Source organism: Schistocerca cancellata, chromosome 5 (genome assembly GCF_023864275.1).
Source record: "Schistocerca cancellata isolate TAMUIC-IGC-003103 chromosome 5, iqSchCanc2.1, whole genome shotgun sequence".
In the NCBI taxonomy this organism is placed as follows: Eukaryota; Metazoa; Arthropoda; class Insecta; order Orthoptera; family Acrididae; genus Schistocerca; species Schistocerca cancellata.
The window spans coordinates 739,259,642-739,273,368 of record NC_064630.1 but is presented as its reverse complement, the minus strand read 5'-3'; the positions used below and the strand labels follow the sequence as shown (position 1 = coordinate 739,273,368).

Genomic DNA, 13,727 nt, shown 5'->3' with positions numbered 1-13,727 from the left:
ATGACAGTTTTAGTGAGGCAACTAAAGGGGGTAGAAAATGTCTTTCTGATAATACATGTAAATGCAAAGTACATTTGACAGAACAGTGAGAAGTTACTGTGTATTGCAACTAATGTCTGGGGAGAACCATAATTATCCATAACTGTAATGTTACCAGATGAAGACTCTAGATACTCTGACCTTGTTCGTGCGGAATGACAGGCAAAAGAATTGACAGTTAAACACAAAATTGGAGGACAGTAAAATTTCTATAAAGAAAGCAATAATATACTATGATAAATGATTTTTCAGAATTAAGAATTGAGGCTGACCTTAGCAAATTGCAATAGTAGGAATAGTATTGATATCAGATGCACTACCCAAACTGAGTGCAATAAATGTAAACTTCAAGTGACCAGCCACATAACTGGTTCCATTAACCACACAATATTTTGACAAAGCCCAACAGTATCTTCTTGTAATGTGAATCATGATGACTTCCAACCAAACTGTGAGATATTGAGTTATACTTATAGCTGTATTAAGTATAATAAGTAACTGAAACATGTGATTGACTATGATGAATATTTGAGTGTATACTGTTGTATCTGTAATGTACTTGTTTAGAATAAAAAGAAAAGAAGAGAAATGTGCAACATAACAGTAGTGCAGATGTTCCCTCTTGAAAAACAACAAGGAACTGTCCAGTCTAATACAGCAATTCAGAAACCAGATCACTGCCATCATTGTCTTGACTTGACCTGACAATACACAGTGCACACAAACAGTGCCCACAATACTGGTGAATAATCAGATTATCAGGAAATTTAACCTTGCCCCCCCCCTCAATCTCTCTATCAAATTTATGGGAAACATAAAAAAAATTCTGGCAGCACAATTCAAGCTGGCTATTTCAATGGATAGCTAATGCAGTCTTACCACAATGCAGAGACCCTCAGACGGTTCATAAATCACACACATCACACAGGTAAAAATTAAATGCCGAAATTAGAGTAAGGTTGGGAGGTAAAAAGATCTTAAGGTTGAAGGAATTATTATGCGCAAAGTCTATGTACACAGATGTCACACATCATGTGACATTAAAAATCCTCCACAGCCTCAAATACTGACATTTCTCGAAATTAATTTTTGTAAGTCACATTAAAAGGCCCTGTAGTGCTGCCTAGAATGAAACTCAAAAGGATGGGAGATTAGAGTTTAATGTCCCATCAGCAACAAGTTCAATAGAGACACAGACATGCTGGGATCGGAAAGGGAATTGGTCTTTTCCTTTTTAAAGGAATTGTTGAGGCAGCTGTCTTAAAGACTCACCCATGGAAGACCTAAATTTAGGGCCAGATAGGGGTTTGAAACACCTTCTACCTGAATACAAGTTCAATGTCTTACCACTACACCACCTTATTCGACAGAATTAAAATGGATCAATGGCAAATGTCTGTGTTCAGGTTTGCTTGAAGAAGGTAAAGAGTCCCCATATCTCTTACAGGAAAAATGAGAGAGAGCTGTATTTTCTTGCAAAACACACAATCAAACTGAAGAATAATTCCAATGATAGAAACTTACAGTAACTATATGTGTTGTTTAGTACACACACTTTGTGGAACCTTTCTTTCAATAGTCCTAAATATTACAATAAAATAAGACAGTACCAGCCACAGAAGATATGTTGTGACCTTTTAAGTTGCTGTAGCTCCTACACACAGGCTCACCTAAAACTAATAATACAAGTATGACAAACACATTTCAGCCTATATTGCACATACTTCAACATTAATACCACTTACAGCACACACATTGCTCTGTGGAGTAACAAGTCCACACCAGTTTACCAGGAAAACAAATTTGCACAGTGATGGGTGACCTACAATCACTGCACAGAAACAACTATGTTTTGTTAGTATCAGGTGACAAGGCTACTGGTTAAATCACTGCAATCTACAGAAAAATACAAGAATTGTTTCTTACACACTACAGATCCAACCAATACATGTTTGAAAGGTGTCACCTGCAGGTTCATTTCCGTCTCAGCATGGCACTGCTGTGAGAACGAGACAAATACAACTTAGCTGGTTAGTTCTACAGCAGCCCACATAACAGCGGCCGCTATTTGCCACGAGACTCCCCAGACTCAGTCTGCGCAGCTCGTCGGCAAGAGTACAAGCTACCCTTTGCCAGACCAAATATAGGACCCTTACGTAATGAAGGATCTGGGCCCCTTGCAACGTAACTTCGTTCTGAGAGTAGTGAACGATCCGGACCCTTTACCATATCTGGATTTGGACCATTCCACGTCATGTAATCAGTTCTAGAAACAGAAGATGATTGATTAATCAGTCATTTCATTTGACAATAAACCATACTTCATTCCTTTTGCTCAAGAAGTATATTTTAAGAGATAATTATTTCAGTGCTTCAGAAAATTTTCTAGACTACAGATCTCTGAAACACCAATAAAAGAAATTATTACAAGTAGCTGCATGTCATTAATTTCTATGATTACATTGTTATTCTTTGTGAAGACTGTTTAAATTTTGATTCAATGTGTTAGAAAGTGACCATGATCACATTAACTTAATATTTTCTCTGTATTGACTGAGAGTTTAATAGGGAATTAAAACCAAAATATAATATCCTGAAAATACAGCTTTTTTCTCTCCATAATCTTATTTGACAAAACTTTCCTTATGCAATTAATATTGATCATATGTAGTAGAACAAAGTGGAAATTATTTTAATAGTTTCCCAGTCAGAGAAAAGGGCAGGAGTAACATGAACTGTAATTATATAGTTCATTCTTACAATGTTCAAACCAAGAAAGACAGAAAGAAAGAAAGAAAGAAAGAAAGAAAGAAAGAAAGAGAGAGAGAGAGAGAGAGAGAGAGAGAGAAATGCTTTCTCAGTGGCTTACATAGTACTGTAAGCAGTGAAAGTATATTAACTATGATACATAATTATTTCTCACCACTTTACCCATTTTAACTTGGACTGAAGTACTTGATCAACAAGAAAAAGGTCAATACGATGGAACAAATTATTTCAAATTTTGAGACTGAATGAGTTACTTGCAATTTCTCTTTCAGTTTAGAAAATTTCTAAGTTTACTGAAGATCTAGACAGTTTCAATACATGTTCAATAAAATACATCTAATTAAAGAGGAATAAAATAATCTTTACCAATGGAAGACTACTCACAATATCAAGTATAGGAGCACTTATTTTAACTCGTCAACTCTTGGTTCTTGCAACAGCATAGTTATTCAAGATCTATACAAATCATCATAGACAAATGTCATTTTATAGCGAGGAAAAGGTCTGAACCGTAGTAATAAGAACTGGATGCTCAGTTTTTTTTTCTTTGATATTCATATATTCATGTCTCAGAAGTGCTGCAAGTGAACTAGGTTCACCAAAACCATTAAGCTCATATGAGTCAATTAAGACTAACCTGCATTTATCTTTTTTTTCCTTCAAAAGCTTTTCATTTTCTATTAATATCAAAGTTATTAGAGAGTAAATAAACATTAAAATTGTCATCAAATACTTAATTGTACTTCTACTGCAGAATCTAATAACGCGCGCACACACACACACACACACACACACACACACACACACACACACACACACACTTGCGAGACCACGAGCCCACTCCCACGTGCGACTGTGAGCCAACACACACACGTGACTGCGAGCCCACGCACACGCGTGAGTGAACACTTGCATGGATACATTGTCCCAGCCAATTACATTCTACCAACACTGTTACTTGATTAGGGTGAGGAGATGCATTGGGAGGACTGGGTGATGGGAAAAAGGTGGCTGGGAGTGCAAGGTAAGAGTTGGAGGTAAATGTGGCTGACAGCTATGAGAGAGAGGTAGAAAGTGCCCAGCATAGAAATGTAGCAATGGTGAGCTTGCTCTGGCACAGGCAGTGAGGAGTTGAGTGTGGTGAGAAATGATGTGGATGGGTGGACTGAAAGGGGGTGACAGAACAGAGGAAGATGGAAACTGCAGAGAGAAAGCCATGGGTGTAGTATGACTGAAGCGGGTGGCATGGGGACAAGGGTCAGGATGAGTGTTAGATATGAAATAGCAGAGATTGAGTCTAGATGGTTCAAAGGATGTGCTGTGGAGATTATTCCCATCAGTGTAGTCCAGAAAGTGGAGAGGAATGGGATAGGGAGAAAAGGACCCTGATGGAATGGGTCTTGAAATGGCAACTGAATTACAGTATGTTGTATTGAGAATCTTGATCAGCCACTGAGTAGATCTGCTTCCTCTGGTTCTCCTCACGCCAGCAAGCAAGCAACTTATCCCATGGCTCCGTAAAAACCTCTGCACATATAAAGTTCAGTAACCATCAACAGTATCTCTGTTTTGATAGTGGCTATCAGATCTGCACTAAAAAGTCTCTTCCAAAAGTCTATCCACCCATGGTTGGTACATCTACAGTGATCTCTTGTCCAACAAGCTTATGGACTTTCTAAGGCTTCCACAGACAGGAATTACCCTCCAAATCTAGCCTGCAAAAAGAATTCCCATACCATATCCACACATGCTCCTAATCCCGTGACCATCACCAGGAACCAAATGTTAAGTAGAACACCATAATCACCCAATATCACTTCAGCCTAGAACAAATTACATATATCCTTATCCAAACTTCGAGTACTTGTCACTGTGCCAAAAAATGAGTAATCCTCCCTACCCTCTTACCCAGTGTGTGTCTATGAGATATCCTGGTTCATCCTTATGCCACATTTGTCCCTGTGGGAGACCCAAGCATATCCTCTATGCATGCTTTCTTTTTACCCCAGTTGTTAGCCACTCTTCCATTCAACCTTCCCTTTTATTTCCCACTTTTCTTCTTCCCTCTACCGATCCACCCAAGGCAATCCCGCAGTCAATCCATCCAATACAATTCATCATTCCATTTGGGCTTCAGTAACTGTAAAATGTAGTTGGCTGAGACAATGTACCCATAAAGGCGTATGTTTATTCCATTAGGTCTGAAGAAGCATTTGTATGGAAGCTTAGCAATGTTTTCTGTATTGTCAATGTGCCTGTCAAATATACGTTAAGTAATGCAATTCTTATACAATACACTTACAAGAGAAGATCATCATTTGGTCCTTTTGGCAAACTCCTGTTAGGCCCAGTAACTTTTGTTGTATAGGAAGATTTGTATTCTTTATCTTCAGTAGTACTTGTACCTCTTGAAACCCTGTAATATTGAAAGATGTAACTTCAGTAACACAAAAATAATAAATAACAGTAAAAAAATTAATAAATCACCTTCAAATTTTAAATATTCTAATCAAACCAATGGAATATTCAGGGTGGAATATATACTCTATCTGATTAAATGTATCTGCACAACCCTATGTAATGCATAATTGAGCACTAGGTGTCACAACAGGTAGACCCAATAGTATAACAGGAGACAGGGAGTATTGTGATGCCCGTTGAGAAGAATCGACAGCAGAATGGAATGGTCTGGAGAGCACAGTGGCATTGAATGTGTATTCCTAATTGGATGCCACCTGAATAACAAATCTATTTCAATATTTGTAAAGCTGCCCAGTCAACTGTTGGTGATGAGGTTGCGAAGTGGAAACGCAAAGGAACAATCACAGCTAAATTAACACCAGGTAGACCTCATGTACAAAGGGACAGAGACTTTCAAGTATTGCAGAAGGTGGTTATAGAAAAATTGCATCAACTCAGGTATCACTCATTAGTTCCAAAATGCTACCAGTACTACAGCTAGCACAAGGATTGTGCTTAGGGGGCTAAAAAGAATGGGTTACAATGGTCATGAAGGTCCCCATAAGACACACATTTCTGTAATCCTTGCTAAGTGGCACTTGAATTTATGTAAAGAGCGAAGCCACTGGGTGGTGAATGATGGAAATGAGTGACTTGGAATGATGAAGCACACTATATCCTGTGGCAATCCCATGAAAGAATTTAGGATTGATGAATGTCTGGAGAACACTTCCTGCCATTATGTGTAGTGCCACCAGTGAATTACGGAGGAGATGGATTTACAGCACAGGAGTGTTTCTCAGGGTTAGGGTATGATCACCTTATTCCGCTTTGGAAAATACTAAAACGCAGAAGGATATAAACACATTTTACAGCATGTGTACTGTATATAGAAGAGGAACAGTTTGAAGACGACTCTGTATCAGTACACAAAGCACCATGTCATACAACAGCATCTATGAGGTTATGGTTCATGGACAATAACATTCCAGAAATGGACTGGACTGCTCAGACTCCCAACCTGAACCTAAGTAAAAACCCTTGTGATGAGTCAGAACGCTAATTTCACTAAAGATCTCAGCGTACATCATCACTACCTTCACTGGTGTTGACTCCTGAGGAAGAATGGGCTGCCATTCCTCCACAGACACCTTACTGACAGTGTCATCAGCAGAGTTCAAGCCACGACAAAGACGAAGGGTGGACACACCTCATATTAAAGTCCACTCATTTGTTCAGATAGTAACTGAGAGTAAGAGGATGTATCACAGCCTGCCAAAAGAAGTGTTGCTGAAAGGCAGACAGCAACATAGAATTGGAAGCTAACTTATTAATCTTTCAAGAAAGTTATTTAGTGCTTTGTGTGTGTGTGTGTGTGTGTGTGTGTGTGTGTGTGTGTGTGTGTGTGCGTGTTCATCCTGCAGAGCAAGACTGTTTAAAACCTGACTAAGTTATTGTCCTTTTTGACATGCCCATATTCTGTTGTACCCCTAATACTTGTAACTGAATAGCAGTTATTAATTTCATGAGAAAATCAGATAAACATTCATATTCATTCTACAAACATCCCAAATTAATGAGCAAATAATAGCAACCACTGAATACTAATGGACGTGATATCGCAATTTCGAAAATGGGCAAATGGTTTGTGACACCTTTATTGCGATGCTCATTTTTCTTTGAAAATACAATCACTTTTTTCTCCAAAGATTCTTAAACAGATGCAGCAAATCATCTTATGCATCTAATTGTTAACTATCACTTTTTTTCCTTAATTTTGCATCCAAGCTATATGGTGTACACTGAGGTGACAAAAGTCTGGGCTTAATTTAAAGTTATTTGTTCACTGCCCTGTAATACATTGCACCAGCCAAAATTCAGCCCCACCGCGAATGCTGTTCTCGAACACAGGATGAATTGAATGACATTCATACATAGCTGGAAATCACCCTGCCTACCGTCAAACAATTGGCAGCTGCTGCTGCGAATTGGTGTGTTGAAAGAGCTCCCTAGAGTCATGTGCCTGTGATACCAGTACCAGAGGTACCTCAAATACTATCCTTTCCTGTGGATCCTGTCTTTTCTGCAGGAAGTACGGAATCTGTGTAATACCTTAATAACTAGCTCCCAATATTAAGCTTTTTTCTTTTCTTTTTCTCTTGTTATTAATTTATATGAACGTTTTCTTTTCCTCACTAGTAATAAGTACATTGCCACAGAAGATGGCAAAAATAGGCTTTTAAAATTATCTTTATAACAGAAGAGAAATATCCAGAAAATATTCAATTTTCTAACAACTTTTGTTTAATTTTTGCCTGAGAGTACTAATGTTTTAGATCTCACACAAAAAGGACGTGTAATTTTTACTCTTGCGACAACAATGTGTGTAGTAAATGCTATGTGTGATAAAAATGCAAGAAAATAATATATACTAAGAGTTATCATATGTTGTTGTTGTTGTGGTCTTCAGTCCTGAGACTGGTTTGATGCAGCTCTCCATACACAAGAATATTTTTATTTATTATGCCGTCATTCATTCACAAGCATGACTTTTGCCTGCAATTGTAAGAAGAGGCAGTAATTTCTTCCACCCTGCTAATCATCAAGATTTAGGGGATGGACTGTGTGATAAGCAACCACATAAAATTTGAGGTAAATTAATGAAGTCAGTGTAACTTAATAGCGACATCTATTAACCCTCGAGTGGGCGCACTTGTGTATAAAGTGCGCAAAACCAAAAATAAAATGATTTTGTGTGGTTCCATTTTTGTTTCACAATTGCAAACCTATGCCTATTCCTTCAGTACTGCTTCAGGTAACACAACGATACACTGTCTTGTCGTATGTCCAAGTGAGCAGCAGTAATATAAAATACAAAGCAAGCTAAAAAATTTACAATCAGTTAAAAAAAAAATGACCCCAGTTACGAACTAGCAACATAGTCCCACATTGAGGGAGTTGTCTACGAGATAATTAGTGATCCAATAAGCAGCGTTAACATAAGGAAACTTATTCTTTTCAGGTGTACAAAGAAGTGCGCCGCGCGCCCACTCGTGTTATGGAAAACGGCGTGCCAGCTCGAGGGTTACCAAACGAAGGCGCTGGCAGGTTGATAGACACACAAACAAACACAAACATACACACAAAATTCAAGCTTTCGCAACCAACAGTTGCTTCATCAGGAAAGACGAAAGGATGTGGGTTTTAAGGGAGAGGGTAAGGAGTCATTCCAATCCCGGGAGCGGAAAGACTTACCTTAGGGGGAAAAAGTACAAGTGTACACTCGCGCGCGCGCGCGCGCACACACACACACACACACACAAGCAGACATTTGTAAACGAAAAGAGGTTGGGCAGAGATGTCAGTCAACTGTCATCCACCTCGACTGACATCTCTGCCCAAACTCTTTGCCTTTACAAATGTCTGCTTGTGTCTGTCTATGTGCAGATGGATATGTGTGTGTGTGTGTGTGTGTGTGTGTGTGTGCGTGTGCGTGTGTGCGCGAGCGCGCGCGAGCGAGCGAGTGTATACCTGTCCTTTTTTTCCCCCTAAGGTAAGTCTTTCCACTCCCGGGATTAGAATGACTCCTTACCCTCTTCCTTAAAACCCACATCCTTTCGTCTTTCCCTCTCCTTCCCTCTTTCCTGATGAAGCAACCGTTGGTTGCGAAAGCTTGAATGTTGTGAGTATGTTTGTGTTTGTTTGTGTGTCTATCAACCTGCCAGCGCTTTCGTTTAGTAAGTCACATCATCTTTGTTTTTAGATATATATGTGTGTGTGTGTGTGTGTGTGTGTGTGTGTGTGTGTGTGTCAAGTAGTTACTATCTCTCATTATGTGAATTTCATGTCGATTCATACTCTGTGTTAGATGTTTGGCTGCCTCCCAGCACGGTTATTCGAAAATTGACCATCTGATCTAACACATCTGTCATTACTTGTCCACTTGACAGGGAGTAGCGTGTCAGTGGTAGACCTAGGTGTCCTGTATAGGATGGACAGGGACCAGGGAGGACTCAGGCTTTTGTACCGATCCCCTGCCCATTAAGTTTGAGGTGCTGCCTTTCACTGAAACTGAAACTGAGCCAGTGGGACTCATTTCTTCTGTTTTGGGGTAACCTGATCTGCCCATTGTCAACAGGCGGCAAATGCAAAACAGTAGGGGTCTATTAATCATCAGCAGTTCAAACTTACAGCAAATGATGGTATCTCCTAGAGAAATGTCTGCAAGGGAAGGAAAGGATACCAGGTGCACTCAGTGTGTATGCCTCGGGGCCTCATTCAACATGGCAGAAAATCCTAAGAAATTTTGGTCTTATGTCAAAGCGGTAGGTGGATCAAAACAAAATGTCCAGACACTCTGTGACCAAAATGGTACTGAAACAGAGGATGACAGACTAAAGGCCGAAATACTAAATGTCTTTTTCCAAAGCTGTTTCACAGAGGAAGACTGCACTGTAGTTCCTTCTCTAGATTGTCGCACAGATGACAAAATAGTAGATATCGAAACAGATGACAGACGGACAGAAAAACAATTAAAATTGCTCAAAAGAGGAAAGGCCGCTGGACCTGATGGGATACCAGTTCAATTTTACACAGAGTATGCGAAGGAACTTGCTCCCCTTCTTGCAGCAGTGTACCGTATGTCTCTAGAAGAGCATAGCGTTCTGAAGGATTGGAAAAGGGCACAGGTCATCCCCGTTTTCAAGATGGGACGTCGAACAGATGTGCAGAACTATAGACCTATATCTCTAACATCAATCAGTTGTAGAATTTTGGAACACTTATTATGTTCGAGTATAATGACTTTTCTGGAGACTAGAAATCTACTCTGTAGGAATCAGCATGGGTTTCGAAAAAGACGATCGTGTGAAACCCAGCTCGCGCTATTTGTCCACGAGACTCAGAGGGCCATAGACACGGGTTCCCAGGTAGATGCCGTGTTTCTTGACTTCCGCAACGCGTTCGATACAGTTCCCCACAGTCGTTAAATGAACAAAGTAAGAGCATATGGACTATCAGACCAATTGTGTGATTGGATTGAAGAACACCGTCAGGTGGCTTGCAGAGTATGGATGTAGATGTTGAAGAGGCTATTCCAGCAGCCACTGATCGAGAGAACAGGATGCAGCCAGCTAACAGGGTGCAGCCAGCTGCAGAGTGTGGTACACGTTAGAACAAATGATGCCCATCATCTGGGCACCTAGATCGTAGTTGGGTCATTCCAGTGACTTGCAGAGAAGGTTCAGAATACTAGCCTTGTGCATGATGTTTCAACAAAGCTCACAACCTACAGCTTTGTCACCAGAACCGATCATGGCCTTTTGTTTCTGAGTAGACCGGAGGGACTGAACCAGAGACTTTGAAGGTCATGTGACAAGCAAGGCTGCAACTTCCTGCACTTGCACCATAGGGCTGAGAAATGAAGGGTCCGACTAAAAGCATCAGGTGTGCACTACACATCAGAGGCTGCCACTCAGGTAGACCACTATGTGTGGGATGAAAACAAGGGTTTTTTAGATTAGACAACTCTCCATCCATCCTGGTTGGATGGTGTACATGAGGGGTGAAGGAACCAAACTGCTTGGCCATTGGTCTCGTCTTCCGAATAGAACAATGCCACAAGGGGGAGAATAAAACAAATGAAACCTACAACACAAAATGGAAAGAAAGTAACAACCACAAGAACGAAGGAAAGGAAACAAACACTAAAAGGAACAAAAGAAGACAAGAAAACAACAGACACACACAAGGAACAGTTAGAAGAGAGTAAAACAAGAAAGCGGATTACAGTGGCCGGCCGGCCACGGGAATAAAAAGAAGCCAGCCACTCTGCAACACATGAAAACTTCCACCCTAAAAGCACTAGGGTGGAGGAGACAGAGGGACAAAGGACACATGCAAAAACTTAGATCAAATGATAAAACCCACCCTTAAGAATAAAATGTAAAACTAAAGCTGCTGTTGAGGTGCAGTTGCCCAACACCGAAGGTAGGGTGCTGGGAAAGTTAAAAGTCTGCCGCAGAGCAGGTAAAAGTGGGAAATCCAGCAAGAGATGGACGACCGTCACTTGTGACCCACAGCAACACCAAGGTGGGTCCTCGCAACGGAGGAGGTAACCATGCCTTAGCCATGTATGGCCAATGCGGAGCCGAAAGAGGACAACTGATTCCCTGCGAGAGGCCCGCATGGAGTACTTCCACACATTTGTAGTCTCCTTAATGACACACAGTTTGTTGTGCGTACTGTTATGCCATTCTGTCTCCCAAAGATGAAAAACCCTGCTGCGTAAGACAGAATGCAGGTCAGGTTCAGAGAAGCCGAACTGGTTTCCACGTAGCCTGTTTGGCCAACCTGTTGGCAAGTCCATTGCCTGGGATTCCCACGTGACCTGGGGTCCAGACAAACACCACTGAATGAGCGGACTGTTCCAGGGCATAGATGGACTCCTGGATGGTCACTACCAAAGGATGATGAGGGCAGCTCTGGTCAATAGCTTGTAGGCTACTCAAGGACTCAGAACACAGGGAAAACAACTCCCCAAAGCATGAATGGATGTGCTCAAGAGCACGAGACATAGCCTCTCTGCAGTAAAAACACTGCAGCCATCGGGCAAGGAATGCTGTTCAATATGTCCTCCTTGGACATATGCAAAGCCAATGCGACCATCAGCCATTGAACCGTCAGTGTAAACCACTTCATGGCCTCGGTACTTGTCAAGAATCGACAGGAAGTGGCAACGGAGAGCCGTGGGTTTAACTGAGTCCTTAGGGCCATGTCATAGGTCCAGGCGAAGCTGCGGCCTGGGTGTATGTGAATGGACCCTCAAGTATAGGTGCTAAAGGCAAGGACTCCAATTCGGATAGAAGGGATCGGATGCAAACTGCAATTGTAAGCACTGACCTGGGCTGCTGATGCGGGAGATGAACCGCTGTGGGTGGGAAAAAAAGACGGTGATTCGGGTGTGCAGAAGAACTACGAATGTGTGCTATGTAACTGGTGAGCAGTTGCGCACGCCTAAACTTCAATGGAGGGACCCCAGCCTCCACCAGGACACTGGTCACCGGACTCGTCCTAAAAGCTCTGTGGCTAAAGCCATAGTGGTGCATTGAGTCGAGTAAATGCAATGCTGAAGGCGCTGCCAAACCATAAACCACACTCCCATAGTCAAGGCGGGATTGAACAAGGGCTCTGTAGAGCTGGCAGCAGCGTAGAGAGATCTGCACCCCAATTGGTGTCGCTCAGGCAGCAGAGGGCATTTAGATGCTGCCAGCACTTACGCTTAAGCTGACAAAGATGAGGAAGCCAGGTCAATTGAGTGTCGAAAACCAGTCCTAAGAATCGATACGTCTCCACTACAGTGAGTGGATCGTCATTAAGGTAAAGATCTGGTTCCGGATGAACCGTATGACACCGACAGAAGTGCATAAAACACGTCTTTGCAGCCGAAAACTGGAAACCGTGGGCTAGAGCCATGATGGCTCCCTGTAGGTGCCGCTCAGCAACACCAGTACTGGTGGAGCAGTATGATATGCCAAAGCTGTCTGCATACAGAGAAGGTGAGATGGACGGCCCTACAGCTGATGTTAGACCGTTAATGGCCACTAAAAATACAGATACACTAGATACAGAGCCCTGCGGGTCCCAATACTCCTGGATATGGGGGCAACTACGGGAGTCACCAACTTGGACATGGAAAGTACGGAGCGACAGGAAATTTTGGATAAAAATTGGGAGCGGGCCTCGGAGACCCCACTCGTATAATGTGGCAAGGATATGATGTCGCCAGGACATGTCATACGCTTTTCATAAATCAAAAAATATGGCAACAAGGTGTTGGAGTCTGGAAATGGTTGCCTGGATGGCAGACTTGAGGGACACAAGATTATCAGTGGTAGAGTGATCCTAGCGGAAACCTCCCTGGTATGAAGCCAGTAGGCCACGTGACTCCAGGACCCAACCGTCAACACACCATACGTTCCAGCAGCTTACAAAGAATGTTGGTGAGGCTGATGGGCCAATAGCTATCCACACCAAGCAGGTTTTTATCAGGTTCTAGTAACGGTATGATGGTGCTCTCCCGGCACTGAAATGCAAAGACACCATCGCACCAGATCCGGTTGAAGAACGATGAGGAGATGTCGCTTTTTTTCAGACGAGAAATGTTTAAGCATCTGACTGCAGATCCGATCTGACCCAGGAGCTGGGTCAGGGCAACGAGCAAGGGCACTGAGGAGCTCCCATTCTGTGAATGGGGTGTTATACGGTTCACTGAGGCATGTAGTGAACTAGAGGACTTTCCATCCCATCTGCCGTTTGGGAATGCAAAAAGCTGGGGGGTAATTCTCCGATGCAGATACTCGAGCAAAGTGCTTGGCAATTGTGTTTGCATTGGTAGATAACATGCCACCGATGGTAATGCCAGGAACACCGGTTTGGGTCTGGAACCCAAAAACACAGCT

General features: G+C 42.0%; 1 protein-coding gene across 2 annotated transcripts in view; it reads right to left on the bottom strand.

Annotated features, from left to right (window-relative positions):
* Positions 1-225: 225 nt before the first annotated feature.
* The window catches only part of LOC126187315 (uncharacterized), a 187,787-nt gene continuing 174,285 nt past the window's right edge, over positions 226-13,727 (bottom strand). For both annotated transcript variants that reach the window (XM_049928318.1, XM_049928319.1), the window contains 2 exons: positions 5,111-5,224; positions 226-2,305 (listed from right to left, as the gene is read on the bottom strand). In XM_049928318.1, the coding sequence (XP_049784275.1) occupies positions 2,104-2,305; positions 5,111-5,224 (316 nt within the window). In that variant the 3' untranslated portion in view covers positions 226-2,103. The remainder of the gene's footprint in view (positions 2,306-5,110; positions 5,225-13,727) is intronic.